The sequence below is a fragment of the Dermacentor variabilis genome, chromosome 5 (genome assembly GCF_050947875.1).
Source record: "Dermacentor variabilis isolate Ectoservices chromosome 5, ASM5094787v1, whole genome shotgun sequence".
NCBI classification, from domain to species: Eukaryota; Metazoa; Arthropoda; class Arachnida; order Ixodida; family Ixodidae; genus Dermacentor; species Dermacentor variabilis.
The window spans coordinates 75,086,879-75,104,655 of NC_134572.1; the positions used below are offsets into that span (position 1 = coordinate 75,086,879).

The 17,777-nt window shown below is 45.6% G+C and overlaps 1 protein-coding gene and 1 long non-coding RNA gene across 2 annotated transcripts in view; one reads left to right on the forward strand and one right to left on the reverse strand.

The window, feature by feature from the left end:
• LOC142582811 (uncharacterized) overlaps positions 1-1,632 on the reverse strand; it is a 139,922-nt gene extending 138,290 nt beyond the window's left edge. Inside the window, exon 1 of the mRNA XM_075692861.1 lies at positions 711-1,632. Within this exon, the coding sequence (XP_075548976.1) occupies positions 711-963 (253 nt within the window). The 5' untranslated portion in view covers positions 964-1,632. The remainder of the gene's footprint in view (positions 1-710) is intronic.
• Positions 1-17,777, forward strand: part of LOC142582813 (uncharacterized) — a 216,951-nt gene that overhangs the window by 103,365 nt on the left and 95,809 nt on the right. The gene's annotated exons all lie outside the window — the stretch shown is intronic.

A 17,777-nucleotide genomic window follows, 5' to 3' on the forward strand; every position in this document is an offset into this window, starting at 1 on the left:
ACTTTTCGAAATTTGTACATTCAACTGGTATTTGAGTTGACAGCGCTTGAACTATCTTGACGTGTAACCATATAATGAATCAAGCAAGACCTCGAGCCCGCTTGGACCCTCAGGCCTACGCCGACATGAATATACTTAAGGTGGGGTGCGCCCATTCTACAAGGTCACCATCATGCAACGAAGCAGGAGATGTCGGACACTTTCTTTGGTCACACTCGTGCTACCACGCTGGACGGTAAACGTTACTCCAGAGCCTACAGCAGAAAGACTTTGTGCATGCGTGCTGGAAAGCATGGTATTTACGAAAGAGCCCGCGTTAACCCGCAAGAAAGTGTTATGTCTTCGCCTTACTAAAGAGCCTTGGTTTGCTGATCGTGTGGTGATGCGCCTCAGTGACATTGCAAAATACGTGCAGCCTCAACCATTCTTATATAATGTTCATTTTCTGCCGCGTCATACATGATGATCGGTGCCAGAAGTAAAACCTCTCATAATGACAGTTGAACAAAGTAACGGAACTCTCATGACCGACAATGCAAACGCAGCATCCATCTATACAAATAGCAACACGAAAAACCACGTTGAATCATGCATAAAAATAAAATTAGAGGCATAAATTGCGAACCTGCGGCTATCATAGTAGGCGTATTACCACCATCACAACCATGGGGTATGCCGAAAGTTACCGCTTTATAGACGCACCCACTAACCTGCTGTGAAGTACGCGGAACTAGCGACGGAGCTGGCTGCGCTGCTTGCACCGTCAACCTCGGCATGGCTCATCAGGCTCACTGACCGCTCTCGCAAGAATCCCTCCGGTGGGCTCAGATTCACGCCCGTTCCGACGCCGCCGCTCTGCTGGTCGCTCCAGGAGACCCGGTGCTGTCGCCGGCGGCGACGGCCCGCCCGGTCCAGCGCGCTCGGCGGTAGCGAAAGCCTGTGGACGCTCGACGTCGAGGACATGGCCTACAGCCTTTGGTCCGCAAGTGCCGCTCCTGTCTTCTGCACACGACTAGCGGTCCTCGATTGTTGGTGCGCGCTGGAACGCGAAGCACCCAGCCACGCATGCAGGCGCGATGATAGAGACGCGCAAATGCAGTTAAATGCGCCTGCTCGGCTGACAGCACGGTCTCTTCCCTAGGAATTACGGAACTGTGGCACCGGTTACGTAGAATCCATTCGAAAGTTGTACTAGCCCACTGAGTGGTTATCTAGCACTGTGGCGTCTCAACAGGTACCTGCTTTCTTTAGCGATAGTGAGGAACAGTGCAACAGCGGAATTTCGATGCTTGACCAATGGGGTCGTATCCACGAGGGTGCTTCTCAGCCTTTGAGGCGTTCTTGCAAAGCTGGCTTTGCTCAAGCACGCACGGTGGTTTCTTGAACGTTCACAGCTTGATGTTGGTATGAATTCTGGGGCCACACTGCAAGCACATGACGTTCTGAAGACTCAGCGGGTGACACAGCAGCAGGAATTTGATTCTTCTATTGGCGCGCAAGCCGCAGGACTGCGCACGTTGAGTAACCAAAGGCGTGAAGAAAGGCCGCCTCGAGACGTCGGAGGAGCCAGAAGAGAGTGGAGAGGTGACAGGGCGGCCGGCACCGTTAGTCCGCACGGCTGGAGAACCAGATACGAGTGGAGCGGGCGGCGATTATACTATGCGATCGATTGCAGCTGAGGTGTGCGAAGAAGGAAGATTGGAAGCATCGGTGGTGCGTGGGTGGAGAGATTGGAGGAACAATGCTATCAGCGTCCGTTCCCGTTTCTCCGCAGCGTTATCATGGGATTTGTCAAGCGGAGACTCCTTGAGAGAGGTGGCTCCCCCCCCTCCTAGTCCTCTGCCCAGTGCAGGGACGATATCGACGAGCGCGCGTGCATATGGCAGTACTATGGAAGATAGTTCGCGCTCGCAGATGCCTGAGGTCACCGTGGCAGTTGTCCAACGTCTACGCGCGATGTCATATGAGAGTCTACACGTTTCCTACATATGTGGCCGTGTGGTTGGCTGGGACAATGAACTCGACAATGCTTGTCGACCTCTTAGCGCGGTAGTTGCTTGTTAAGGCGCGATCGTTCGCTCTCCTTTGTCGCTGTTGCGAAGGGCTTAGCTCGCTGCGCGGAAGTGCCACCGAATGAGTCACAGTAAAAAGAGTAAGCCGGCATTGCGACAACAGGGATTGCCCTCCTCTTCTTTCTCCTGCAAGCTTTCGAAGGCGGCCTGGCGTACGTGTAGATAGATAAATTCCTGTAGCACTCCACACTACAGTTGGCGACAACCTATGATTACAGTGGCAAATACACCGCTATCCGACTATTCATGTTGTGTAGACGAACCAACATGAAACATGAAAATTACGTTCGGCCATTTTCCTGACGTCACGGCGGAAGCAAACTTCTTTCGATATCGACCTATCTCGAGAGCTATGTTTCGGAACGCGGTTGCACAGAAGGTAGGCACATTAAAGTTTATTGGCTGGAGTAAGCACTGATTCTTTACGTTGTCAGTGTGCATGGTGTGTGAACCTACATGCGGAACTTCTGTTCATAGCTATTGTACATGTCTAGTAACTACGTCGTGCTGACGTTGCCTTCTCTCATTGTCCAACTGAAAAGCGCTGAAGAGGACGATCCACTAGAAAGCGCTGGAGAGGACGACACACTATACCGTTAGAAACTGTCTCTACAATTACCCCCGGGAACGAAACGGGATCTACCCGGCGACCTAACAGCTTGTCGCTATGAGTGGGTCATAGTAGGTCTCGAGGCGGTCGACGTTGAGAATGTCTCGTCCACTGCGGCGCATGTCCGAAGACTGTTCAGCGGGCTCGATCACGTAGTTGACGTAGTTGTGCGTTCAACGACGCGGATGGGGCCTTCATACTTGGGCAGTAGTTTCGGTGAGAGCCCAGGCGTAGTGGAAAGGACCGAGAGCCACACAAGTGCTCCGGGGAGGAACGTGGGTGCAAAAGTGGTGTCACCGCGAACGCTCTTCTGGCGCTCTTGGTCATTTGCAGCAAAGGCCTGCGCGAGATCGCGACACTCTTCGGCATGTCCGGCTGCGGAATCTCAGATGCATTTGGCCTGTACGGGAGGATTGTGTCGATTGTGCGGGACGGGTGCCGGCCGTACAAGAAGGAAAAGGCTGAAAAGCCAGTGGCGCTCTGAGTGGCGTATTGTAGGCGTAGGATGCGAAGGGCAGAATTGCATACCAATTTGTGTGGTCGGAGGGTACGTACATTGCAGGCATGTACGTACCCTCAGCAAGCAAGCAAGCAAGCAAGCACGAGAAACCCCAAGAGGATAGGTACAAAAGGCAATGAATGCCTGAGAGATCACTGAACTCCGCTATAGCAGCAGTACAGCAAATCTAAATATACACAACACTCGTCGTTCAATCTACAGAAAAGAATTTATCGATAGTTAAGGTAATGGTGTTGTCGAGGTTTTTGCACAACGAAGTACAATTAAAATAAAGCACTTTCAGGTTGCACAAGAAGAAAAACGTGCTACTGTAATTACTTTGGGGAAATAGCCTAAAAATCAGATTGACAGACAATGTCACGAGTGACTCAGCTCGATGGAAGAAATTCTAGTCAGTGTTGTAATAGCACGCGTGCCTGAGATCACAAGCTGGTATCTTGTTCATTATTTTCTGCACGTTCGACAAAGTCGTTTTCGTCAACATAACTAGGATAAGGCGTGATTACACAATCTAACTGGATGGCCAAACGTGTAAGACGTTTTATTCGTTTACAGAAGGTTATAAGAGGCTCAGTCTGCAACTACATGCCGACTACTTTTGGATAATTGTTCAATAGTTACCGTATTTGATAACCCGACGATTACGTGCCATATCCATTGGACGTCACGGTGTAGAAATTCGCGGGCGCGGCTGATCGTAATACTTTATCCAGGCCGAACCCACCTCGCCCTCAGGTTAAATATAGCAACGCTAATTTTGTGTTTACAGATAGGGTTAGAAGGCGCCAGTGAACTCGGGATGATGCAAGCTCCGAAAGCTGAAACTTGTTATGGCGGGAACTGCAAGGCGCCTTCTCCGCAATACCGGCGTGCAAATGGCGCGTCGCGCCGAAGCACCAAGGACAATCCTCCCTGCTCAAGCAGGGGACACGTAATAAGGAAAAAACATTGCTTGCCTTGTCAATATGTGCAAACAGAAAATTCTGCCTCATCTGCGGTTCTTTTGAATTTGCCGATGTGCAGCCGACAGTGCCCGATTTCGAGAGTTTGTGCGTGTGTGTGCGAGGGGAGGGGGGGCGGGGTTAACTTTTAACAGGAAGGGGACAAGTGCCCCCTGGTCACCCCGATAAATACATATCATTTTCACACACTTACGTATATCCGTCGCCGCTGGTAACGCGGTGCGACAAAAATAATGATCAATTCATTTCCGCTGAGCTTAACTAATTTGCTCTTCCCTTTTGAAACGGGTAGTTTGTCGCGGTGCGACCGTATTTGTATTGCGCATGGTGCATACACGCGAGGTGACTTTTTTAAATATCTTGACAAATATACATTGTTTTAATATTATATGTGTCTGATAGCAGAGACCTACTGTCAAATGTATATTGCTTGAGGACGTGGACATTAGTTGCATGAAACGTCAGAGTAAATTTTTGAACGAATTATTAAAATTTCGTTCTTTTAACTAATCACTTTGAAGCAAGTGGCAGAAAGAAACGCTTCTCTGAAAAAAAAAACAGAAACAACACGAGTAGGAAGCTTGGCCCTCTACTTTCTTCTGATCTGCCAACCAGCACCCAAAAAGAGAAAGAAACCAAAAAGAAACAGCGGCAGTCATAGGCCTACTTATTCACTTATCCATTTCGGTGACTCGTGCAAATAACGTATGTCTCCTTCGGTAATGCTGCTGTGTTCTCTGCCAGAAACGATTTCTTCAAAATATTATCACGAACACGCGTAATGTAATTTCTTCCCCTGCTGGATCGCTGCGATTTGATTTTACAGCAATTTGTGCCAAGTGCTACGACAGATACCTTCGACGTCGTTCGAATCCGGGTTTATCCAAGCCAGCTAAGAGCACATTAAAGCTATTGCTGTGAATTTTTTCTACTTTCCTATTGTTGCCTATGACGGGCCGGACATGCTAGTCTTGCCACGTGGAACCCGGTTCGCTTACCCAACTGTCTTGTCATAGCGAGAAGAAAGGAGAAAGCAAGAAAACACTTGTATCCGCATAAGGTGTTCCGAGGCCTGTTGATAGCGTATCCGGAAAAAGTCCATGCCTACGCCCTTATTAAAGGGACACTAAAGGTAAAAAAAAAAGAAAAGACGTATAATGGTATATTAGTAAGGTAACCTTCTACGATACCAAAAAACCCACCCTCACCGTGAAAAGAGGTTTCATAAAGCAAAGAAAGAAAAAAAAGAAAAAAAAGAACGAAGCAGAAACAAAGAGATGCGTGGCGCCGCCACCTTGAAGTTCCCGCACCAGGTTACATGTGGTCATGCATTTTTACAGCGTCTGCTAGAGCCCAGTTAATCTCTTATCGGTGTTGTGGTGTGAAATACTGTGTTATGAGAGAGTCAAGGACTGAACTGGTACAATTGGCAAGTTTAAATAACTTTTTCCGAGCCACGGCGCCCCAAAAGCCAACAAAAATATTTTGAACTGCATGGCATTCCACTCACGCGCCGGCGTCTGGGATAGAGCGAAAGTGAAAAAAAAAAAAAAGCAAACGGAACTCCAATCTCTATTTTCTTTTCTAATAATCAATCTATGACAACGAAATTAATGGAATTACAGTTTTGAAAGAATACGTTAGCAGCTTACACTAATATAGCGTTATTGTTTGCACTGCTATTTCGCTCGACTTTGGCAGCTTGCAAAAAAACTCTTGATCCGTTTCAATAGCATCAAGGATTGGAATGGTGACAGAGATCGCACCTACGTTAAAACTATGTCGGTAAACCTTTCTTTTAGATATGGTGACCATACAGTGTCACTCATAAACGCTGTTTTCATCCGGGATCCTATGTAATGGATACTGTGCTAGTTGAGCGTAGGGTGTCGTTATCGTTTTTTTTTTTCTTTGTACTACATACTGCCAGCTCAGTTCAATTCGGGGAATAAAGCTAAAGTGGTAATTTTTATAAATCGAAAAAGAATGCAATGTGAACAATCACAACGACGGTGACATCAACAACTAAAATCAATGCATTAACAGAACAATACATTAAAACAAAGAAGCTACACACCCGGAAGTGATTTGGATTATTGGAAGAAAACAACTCGGGAGTTTCGGCACTAACAGCATGTCTAGGAAGACTGTTCCAGTGCTGCGCAGTCAAGGAAAAATGAAGGCAAATATAAGGCCTTTTTCCTTTAATTTTGATTTCGGCACGGGTTTGTTTTGGCTTATTTCTGGCTGTACAGGACATATTTTCGTTTAAGTACTGGTCTAGTATGCTACCAATGAACGATTCTTTACACTGTGGAAGATACTAAGCCTTTCTTCTGTCCTTCTATGACTAAAAGAAGGCAGTTTTTCATTTTTGTATGATGGTGTCACAGGGCCCCACTCTCCGTAACAAAAGAAAACAAAGCGAAGTGCCCGTGTCTGTGACTGTTAGGCTTTTGAGAGCGATATACGAGAGTGTTCTGTATCAAATGAGCGGCTCTAATTATGTTTTCGCGAAGCAGTTCACAGAAGCACGAAACGTTTCTATGTGAACGAGCGGAGGCCCATAGAAACAGTGGGCAATCTGTCCAAGATATAGATCTTAAAAATGCTATACAAAAATTTTAAAGTTACCCTTGGCAAATCGAAGTTGTTTTGGCAAGCTACTACCTTTTGATCACAAAGGAGAGATGATGGCTTTAAGGGAAGGTGGAAATGTCAACCTGGCTGCGTGTGCTGTCTACTACTCCATCAAGAAAAAAGTAATTTTAAACTTGCGCTGAAAACACAATTAGCTGGTCTAGACTGGATGAGTTCCTCTGTATCTTCTTTGTTTTAGTTGGCGCCCCCCCCCCCCCGCCTATACGCAGCCCACTTCCTGAAAACATGGCCTTTCAAGCCGCATGCGCAGACAGGACCATTCAGCCGATGATATGCTGACGGCGCCAGCGATCAACGCATTCAACCCCGTCTTATTTTTCTGCTCATTTATTTCAAGCACAGTACCACACGTTGAAAGGAGTTTAACTCTTCTTTCAATGTTTTTGTTAATAATTTGCCGCGAGCGCTGAGCGTGCCTAGTCACCTAGAATACACTTTTCTTTTCTTTCGGTGTGGTCTGCATTCTATAGCAGATAGTGCGTTAGACAGCTAGGCAGTTGCTGTTCTTACCTCAAAACGTGTTTTCTGTTTCATCTTTTCTCCGAAGCCAACACTCGCGCAGGCACGGAATTATTCTGGAAAGACGAACACTCGGCTCCAATTACAGCAGCGAAAGAGCGCCTTTATTGCAGCGAGTCTTCCCCGCATGGGCGTCTGCGTCAGCAGGCGTTTGGTGTGTTGCGACACCACGTACCGGAGCAAGTGAACGTTTGACCCTCTCGCGTGTAGCCGTGCGTGGCTTAGCCGTGTCTGGGAAAAGAGGATCCTACGGGTTGTGCCGATGGCGGGTGTTTCGACCTTTAAGGCCCCCCGGCGGAGGCAACACACTTCTTTGGTCTCTGTTTCACATAGACGGCACCTCCAGACTGACCCACCTGAAAGAAATTGGCAGTCGCCTTTTCCTGTCCCCTTCTTGAATCTTGTTGATTTCTCTCTCGCTTTCCATCTTTCCTGTCTTCTATTCACTTTTTCTTACCTGCGAGTTTCCTGGCGGCAGGGGTTAACCACATGTAATATATCCATTCTTGGGTACATATATTATAGTGGCGGTGCATAATTGGTAAAGAATACATAGCTTCACAAATGACCAGCGCAGACCTTCTAATTGAACTGAAAAACAATCAGCAAGTGCAAAAGCTGACCGAACTCGCCAGTATTGGTGAAATCAGTCACGATTTATCCTCATCGGTGCCTAAACACCTGCAGGGCCGTCATCTGAGAGGAAGATTTTCTCAGCTTAAGTGGAGAGGAACTCCTTGAGGGGTTCCAAGAACAAAATGTGATCGAAATTCGAAGAATTACAACCGAAGAAACCATGAACTGCCCACGACACTTGTGATTCTTACATTTGGTACGAGCATTCTCCCCACCTCTCTCGACGCAGGATATCTAAATATCAATGTCATACCATACATACCGACCCCAGGGTGGTTATTCGAGTGCCAGAGGTTCGGCAATGCATCACAACCATGTAGAGGCAAAGAAACATGTGCGAAGTGTAGTGCCAACGACCATCCGTCTGAAAACTGTAAGGCTTGCCCCCGCTGTGTAAACAGTGAAGGGGATCATCCAGCATATTTACGATCATGTCCCTGTTGGAAGAAGGAAGTGATTGCCCTCACAGTAAAGGGGAAGATTTCATTTTTCGAAGTGAGGAAGCGGCCTCCACCCTTACCTCAAACAAACTATGCCAATGTGGTGCGTCCAGCGGCCGCACCACATCGGACTCAGGAGCCCAAAGGGGTCACAGTCAGTGGTACCGTAGCAACTCCATCCGCCCCCTTTGTGGCAGCAGCTAGAGCTGCTCTGCCATCATCTAACGCGACCCTGCAGACAGCTGTTCCACAGGTCACAAGGTTTAACGAAACACCAATGCCCGAGACGCGTGTCTCGGCGCCATGCTTTCGATCACCCGGCGCCTCATAGAAGGCGATGGAGGTCGATACCAAAACCCCGGCGCCATGACGCCGCGTTCTTCTAAGGTTCTAAGCATTCTAAACAGTGTTCCTCTGAGCGCTCTAAGAAGGATAAGCTCCTTGTAATTGCACCGAAAAGGAGACAGGTAACCTGAATGGTTACCCTTCATCAAACGAGTATTGTTCCATAACGCATGTCACCTTTAATTTTTAAGTTCACACGCATCAATACATTTTTAATTTTACAGCCATGGCTTTCACTGTACACTGGAAATGCACAGGTCTCATACACACTATAGGTGACATCAAAGACACAATCATTTTTTTTTTGCCAGTAGCAGTGTGTCTTCAGGAAACTAATCTCGGTACAAAAAATAGTCCAGTTCTTGAAGGTTTCACCCTTGTCCGAAGGGACCGCGAATACTCTAGCCGCTTGTCAGGAGGAGTCACTATAATCGTGCAGGACGGCACTCTTACCTAAAATGTTCAATTGAATACATCTTTCGAGGCCGTAGCCGTCACCATTCTGTCTCACGAAACCATCACCCTTTCTTCACTATACATTCCATCCCACACCCATTTTACTACTAAACACTTAGAAAATTTAACACATGAATTACCGGAGCCATTTGTTTTAGTAGGAGATTTTAAGGCTTATTGTACTCTCTGGTGCAGTGTCAGAACTGTCCAAAGAGGGCAACTCCTCGAAGATTTTATTTTGTCTAGTGATATCTGCCTTTTAAACTCAAGTGCGCCGACCTACTTTTCCCCGACTTCCCGCACGTTTAGCTGTTTAGCATTAACTTCTTACCATCTCTTTTTAATTATCTTAAATGGGAAGCCTTCGAAACGTCATATGGTAGTGATAGCTTACCCGCCGCCATCAAACTTATCATCAGCACCAACCTTATTCACTAAGCCACGCCAGTGGAAATTACAGCTCACTGATTGGCCGGGTTTTATGGAGAATGCGAAACTGGAAGTTGCATTTTCGCCAGAACTAAGTGCTCACGAACTTAAAAAAATCACTGAGGTCATAATCTCAGCGGCACAAAAGGCGATACCCCAGTCATCCGGTATTGTGCGCAGAAAGCTAAAGCCCTGGTGGACAAACGAGTCTGCAGAAGCTAAGAAGGAACAAAATAAGGCCTGGGAAATCCTACGAAGGTAGCCCACCTATAGCAACCTTTTAAACTTCAAACAGGCCAAAGTCAAAGCACCATTTATTTGAAGATAGGCGGAGAAATCATCATGGCAAAAATACATATCTTCAGTTAATAGTAGTGACATCAAAACGAATGTAGGGCCAGGTAAGGGAACTTGGAAGAGAGTACTCATCATATACAATACCACTACCTACATGTCCAGGTACAAAAACAACACTGCAGGACCACGCCGAACGCTTTTACAACGTCTCCAGCTCAGCGAACTACTCAAATAGATTCCTAAAATATAAAGAGTCGGCGGAGAAGCAGATGCGGCCCACCACCCGGGCTTCAATTGAATTGTATAATAACTCCCTCACAATACATGAATTGAGAGTTCTTTCTGCCAGGAAAAAAAACAGTAATAGGTCTTGACCGTGTCCACTACACAGTGTTTGCCCACATGCCTCAAGCATCGGTACAGGAAGTTCTTAACTTTTTCAGCAAGATATGGGAGTCCGGGGTAATGCCTACAGATTGGAAAAATGCGGTTATAGTGCCTTTTACAAAATTTGGTAAACCCGCAGCATCTCCAAGCAGCTACAGACCCATTGCACTAACAAGTTGTCTAGCGAAATCATATGAAAGCATCATTAACTTAAGACTCACATTCATCATTGAATCAAGAAGCCTAAAACACATGCACCAGTGCGGATACAAAGAAGGCTGCTCCACCACCGACCATCTCGTCTGACTAGAACATCAAATACGTGACGCGTTTCTGCAAGAACAACAATGTCTCGCATTGTTTTCTTCGATTTAGAAAAAGCGTGATACCACGTGACGATATGAAATTTCGAGAGACCTAGCTGACATGGGAATTCGTGGCAGAATGCTAAACGGTCTATTTGATTTCATGTCGAATCGAACATTTCAGGTACGTCTCGGTACATTACTTTCACGCACATTTAAACAAGAAAACGGCGTTCCACGAGGTTGCATTCTGAGCACGACACTCTTCATAGTCAAAATGAACTCTATTAATAAAATCATCCCATCCTCTTTTATGCACTCAATATATGTCGACGATTTGCAAGTGGCTTGCCGCTCCTAAAATCTATCCACCTGCGAAAGACAACTACAAATACCGATAAATAATCTCACACAATGTCTAACAAAACTTGTTTCCGTTTTTCAATACACAAAACTGTTACAGTTCTCTTCTTCCAGAAGCGAGGGTTACAATGCGATCCAGTTCTGACATTGCATGGTACAACGCTGCCGGTCAAAGAAGACTACAAATTTTTAGGCGTAATTTTTGACGGAAAACTGAACTTCCTGGCCCACATTAACAAAACAAAAATCAAGGCAAACAAACACTAAATATTCTCAATGTATTATCGTGCAAGCACTGGGGATCTGACCGAACATGCCTACTACGTATGTGCCGGTCCCTCGTACGTAGCATTCTGGACTACGGTAGTGTTGTTTATTGTGCGGCTAGGCAATCTCACATTAAACGACTTGATCCAATTCATACTCTTGACCTACGACTGGCGAGCGGTGCCTACAGAACGTCGCCTGTCCAAAGTTTATGCATTGACTGCAATGGAGCCTTCCTTACAGCACCGCAGAGCACTACATATACTTCCCTATGTACTGAGAATTCGGTCATCACGGCAACATATATGCCACAACATCATAACACAATTAAACTCACTGGTACACTACACAAGTAAAACTAACGTGATTCCGGCACTTACGACATGAGGAATACTCTCAGATTTATGATATTGCTCACGAGGTCATGCAGGTTGCTGAAAGGCCACTGAGATTTCCCCCGTGGTGCAATTTTCCACAGCTATGGGACTTGACACTAACACCTAAAGAAAGAAGACATTCCACAAGAACACATAATACAAGAGTTCCGAGCTATTCAAAAATAATATAAAAATTACATGGAATTTTACACTTACGGCTCTAAAACACAAGAATGCGTGGGTGTGAGAATCATAAAGAGAAATTGGGAAAATAGCATTCGCATAAATAATTTTGCTTCAGTCTTCACCGCCAAAGTTGAACGGCAGTAGAAAATATATTCCCGCCTACAAGCAGAAGAATGCTATCATTTATACTGACTCGTTAAGTGCACTCAGAGCTCTAAACTTAAAGCCTGCATGTGAACCTCTGCTTGTCGATATCCTAAACATGGTGGCCTATAATAAATACGAATGAACCATGCGATTCTGCTGGATCCCAAGCCATGTTGGGATACCAGGGAATGAAGCAGCATATAGATGCGCGTTCATGGCAGCGCACAAAGGCATAACGCAAACAACATGTTTACACAAAGACAGTATCCGAGCGATTCGTAAGGCCCTGGCATCAAAATTGCAGCTAGAATGGGACTCTTACATAAATAGCAAGTTATACGCAAAAAAAAAAAAAATTCTGCCTCGCGAGTGGAAGTCGTGTAGTAACCAGCAACGCTTCTATGAGGTGATCCTATGTCGACTTCGAATTGGGAATATACACCTGACACACACCTCACACACTATTTTCTTAAAGGCTACGTAGCTGGTGTTGCAGCTAAACTTTTTGGAAACATTGGGATCATGAGAACTGAAATTCGATGGTTTCCTGCGCATATGGGAAAAGTGGACGAGACTCGGATAAACCTCAATGAGGTTGCTCATGACTTGGGACGAGGACTTGCTAACCGTGACAGTCACAACCGAGCCGTTCACCATCAAGCCAGGGAATCTAGAGATCATTTAATAACATACAATGACACTACCAAACACTACTATTTAGGACGCAGGCAATTCCCATTGTCACATTCAAAACTGAACAGGGCTCAGGCAGTCTCACTGCGCTTATTGCAAACAGGTACATATCCCACACCGTACACTATTAATAAAATATATCCAGAGAGGGAAATTAAGATGGACTGCAACGATTGTAATGGCATCATTGGAATCAGACATATGCTGGCGGGGTGCCCCGCGACTCTCCCCAACCTCGTTGAAGAATGGACACAGTGGGAGAAAAGGATTCAAAGCCCATTGTTTCAGGACCAACTAAGGGCCATCCAGAGGGCCCATGATGTCGCTGAAAGGCTTGGCCTGACAGTGCCAACGTGGGAGCGGCCCGCCTTGACTTAAGAAGTCGAGCCTCCGGACCTCATCAATAAATGTTTTCACACACACACACACACACACGCACACTATTTTCTACTTCGAAAAGAAAACCCGCCAACTTGAGAGAAGTGCCATGAAGCACTTACAGTAATGCACATTATTATGACATGTCCACATGCTGAAACACAGAGACGGAAGCTTTTACAGAATATCTATAACTTGCACATACCTTTACACCCCGCCTCAATACCGGGAGATGATGCGCTTGTGCCTTTCACTGACTTGTGGAAGTTTTTGTATGAAACTGGTTTTTTTTTTTGCAAGACTATAAGGTAACGCAGCTTTCGCTGCTTTAGCATTTAATTTTTTAATTCCTTGTGGGTGGCGCAGCATGGCCTTAGTCGCTTTTGCGCCATGAAACCCGAATTATAACTGAATAACATAGCAGCGAATTCGGCGAATTCTGTGAAATAGGTAAATAAAGGACGCGACAAAGGGCGTACGCAAAGTCGCAATATAATGCTCACATAATCAAAGTTCTTCATAAAGTTTCATTAGGCCTTGTAGCTTTTAAGGATGCCAAAAGTGACAAGCTCGACAACTCGCTGTACGTCATTCCATGTTTGAAACGCCCCTCATAACATTGCCTCCGCATCAACAACACCGAAGGAGAAGAACGACAGCGTAATATGGAAAACCTAGATTTTTCGCTGCTATTTCCCAAAATGGCAAATCCTCCAAAAAGGACGATTTGAAAACGGACCTTTTTTTTTCTTCATAAACCCGTAGCAGGAGTTCATTATGGAGCCGCGATATGCAGGCGCACCATCCGTTCCCAAAGGCAGATATTTCTGTTACGTCCATGTTCTAGTGATACAGTGTTTTGTAACAAAAAGAATAATAAAGGGTGTTTGCCCTGCGTGCATTATGGTAGTATTCGTGCGCCTTAGAAAAAAAATTAAGGAAGATAAAAAGAAAAGGAGGGAGGGGAGGAGGCGGGGCGACTACAACGCAAGGAGTATAGTCTATTGCGCCGCTGCATTTTGCAGGCATCAAAAATTAAAACACGTTTCTGGTAGATTTAAGGAAGTCCACAAGCATGCGCTGAAGTTTGCAGCACGCATGTTAATAGTGTCTCGACGGGAAAGAATCTCACGGGCATCCGGAAGCGGCAAGCATGAGCGATTAAGACATTTGTTCATCACTTTTCTTTTGTCGGTGTATCTGGAGCACTCCCACGGCACATGCGACTGGTTGGCTTTAACGTGACAGTGAGTGCAGGTTGAAAACAAACGGTGCCCTATTTCGCGTAGCCAGACGTTTGTAGGAGCACTGATCCATCCACTCGTTATCCAATCGGTGTTCGCGTAGAATTCGAGGTCTCGAACGTGAGTGATCTACGTATGTTGTTGTTGTCGCCCTAATTCATGGCACATGCGCACACAAAAGGGGACAATAGCCGCACACAGCAAGAAAGAAGGAAATAAACAATTGACTCGCCATCCCGACCCTGCGAAAGTGGATGGCCGGCGAAGCTGTTAGAAAACCACTGAAATGCCTTCGATGGAGATATGAAATTTTTTTATTGTTCTGCCTAGTCTTAGCACTACACTGTTGTTGAGCATTACGATTACGCCCTCCCTGACGCTCGAAGTAGTCACGCTGCTCTTCGGGAGTCTTCGCGTGGTCTACCCATATTGGTCTTGCAATGAACTGTTTGAGTTGCTAGGCTGGTCTCCCTTTTATATAGGAAGTTTGGTGACACCACTCACTGATTCGTATGCTGCTGATGCCCTTTCCCACCGGAACAGCTTATGCAACCGTAATCTTCACCGGGAAACACACGCGGGGAGAAGCAACGTGCCTCGCATTGTTCGCAGGCGCCTTATCATCCATTCTGCAGTTATTACGCTTGATTTCTGCTTTTATTTATTAAAATTAATACTGAGCTGTGCGTTGTACGCCTGATTCCAAAGTAGATATACACTTTTTTTTGGTTCAATCTTTCTTTTTTTTTTTCTGATGGACACGAAAGATCCCGACCAACTAGCGGCTAACAGCTTCGCTATAAAAGCGGAAACATCAGGTCAGAGGATGAGAGTATATGACGATTTCATAGAACAAACGTAACAAAAATGCAGCATGATCGCCACTCCCTGTAGCAGCGCCACCTTACGGACACATGAATGTCATTGTGGCAAGCAAATAGATGGCAAATTTGGATGAGGTCCAATTGATATGAAGGGATGAAGATGATTATGATACCAAAGGCTGGCACAAACTCACGACGGGAGATATATTGGCCGAACTGAGATGCACTGAACGATAGCATATCGAAAGCCGATAAAGTTTAACTTCGCTGTATTCGAGGAGATTTGAGGAATATTCCTCGCAAGAACAACAAACGGCTGCATGAAAAAGAAACTGATGATTTCTTTCAGGTTCGTAACAAAAGAAAGAGAACGTTATAATTCAGCGATAATATCGACGAATTCAAACAGATATGAAATGTCTGCTTCTAGTCTGTGTCCGTGTCACTTCGCGCTAATATTCAGTCAACTCGTATTGTCAGGAAATGCATTTGCCCGTGTACCTTAAAAAAAAAAAATTGAAGGAAGGTTTTGACGGAAGAGCACCTTTGACCTAAACCGCATTGCCTTTCTTTCGCGAATCTCCCGATTTTCTCGTCTGCTCTCCACGGGTGCTGCATTTAACAAACACGGTATATTGACAAGGGCGCCCTGTGAAAGCCTGCGTGCTTGAATACGAAATCACACCTAGTAAAAGTGGCATCACGTATAGAATTGTAAATCACTTCACGCTTTCAGCATTCAGTGATGCGCATCAAAGACTCGTGTCGCAAACACGCTTCCTCGTCGGTGCACTCGCGGGAACTCACTCTTGGATGCTGGATGCCTCCCAGCATGTCTGCGAAACGAGACAGGCAGTGCCCACTATGTACGAGCTACGCAATCTTGTACACGCTACAGAAGGAAAGTAACTGATTACTATTACATTTACTTCATCAAGAAATGTAACTGATTACAGTTACGAATTGCTGCCCCACGAAAGTAACTGGGTAATTACGAAAAAGTAATCGATTACATTTCCGTTACTTTCGTGTCAGTGCGTATTAGTATTGCACGAATACAGTAAATATATAAAACGAAGTATTTTGGCTCTTTAAGTGTGTAGTTACAGCCACCCACACGTTCTTCACTAACAATTGTTTTTCAAAATTTCCATCGCTCGTTTCACTTTCGTTTAATTGCATCAGCAGCCACACTGAAAACTCGCTTGATGTGCGCGCTGGAGGAATGCCGGTGCTGTAGCGCATGACCACCTTACGCACTAGATCGTGGTAGCACAATGCCGCAGTGCTCGCGTCTGGATTCTCTTGAATCATAGCGCTTCATTTATGTTGGAGCTCTGAGAAGACGCTCCCGGTACGCAAAACCTAAATATGCTGTTCTCAGGTGATTAGCTGGCAACAGCTTACGAAGTGGACATAGGTGTGGAGAGAAAGAGAGAGAGAGAGAGAGAGAGAGAATGAGCATGTTTATTACATAAATGAAGCTTTGGGGAGGCGTCCTCGTAGATGTGAAGTCATAGTCATCAACCAACATCTCACGGAGCTCTTGCCGCCGCCGCCCTCTGGTCGTGAGCCATTCAGACTTAAACCGAACAGTTATAAGGGACGCCAGCAGAAGTTCAAGTTCCTTGTGAAAGTGGCTAAATCTGTAATGTAATAAAAGCTATACCTGCTCATCCTTCAGCCCTTAAAATACTATTTGTGTTACATTCGCAAAAAGAATGTACACTAGTCACGTATCATGCACACAGAAAGGACCATGCACTTTCAACGGCCAAAAACTTGTATATATTAGAGAAATCACAGACAACGCTTACAGCGAAGAATTGAGTAGCAACTCTTACCGCCTATGGGCACCGCTTAAAAGCGCCTCCACGATAGGTGTGTCAAACTCGGGTTTGCATACCGAAACAGGCGCATTGACGAGGCTGTTGCGTTGGACGACCACGGGCGTCCTACTATAGTTCCCGCCAAATTAAAGTGCTGACAGCTGCGTATCCTGTTACAGTTTGTCTCGCCAGTAAGTAACTGGTTACATGTCATTGGTTACTGAAAATGCAATTAAATTACGTTGACCATCATCGAGCAAAAAAAGCAATCGTTAAATTACAACATTACCAAGAATTGTAAGTGATTGCAAGTAATTATTCACATGCAATTTATAACGTACAAGTTTGGCGTTCTCCTGGGTTCCACGCGTTGAGCGCCCATCTTGTAAGTGCGAATACCTCCAAATTTGCCACAAGTAACCCCTATTTTGTTGTCTTTGCGCCATGTGTTTGTAAAATTCCCTAGCATTGAATGGAACGTGAGAATAGCTTGAAATGAATCGGGCCGCATAAGAAACAGGAACATGAACATAATATAAAGGGTGTACTTTTGAACTCCAGAGTGATCAGGTCACACAAAGGGAGGGTTTCCTTTCATTCCATTCACACCCTACTCGAGCGCAGATGTGGTTTCGCTGAGCGTGTCAGCTGAGCAGAGCGCACCAGTGGTATCGTCGCGCTTTATGCCACACTTAATGACAGCCTCAGAGATTGGCGGCGAGGATCTGGCAGCTGGACTGCGTTGCGCGGACATCTCAGAGGTCACGCCAACAATTCTTCGCTCGCAAACTTGAGAACATCCATTTTCTGGAAGTTTCTGCACATAAAGT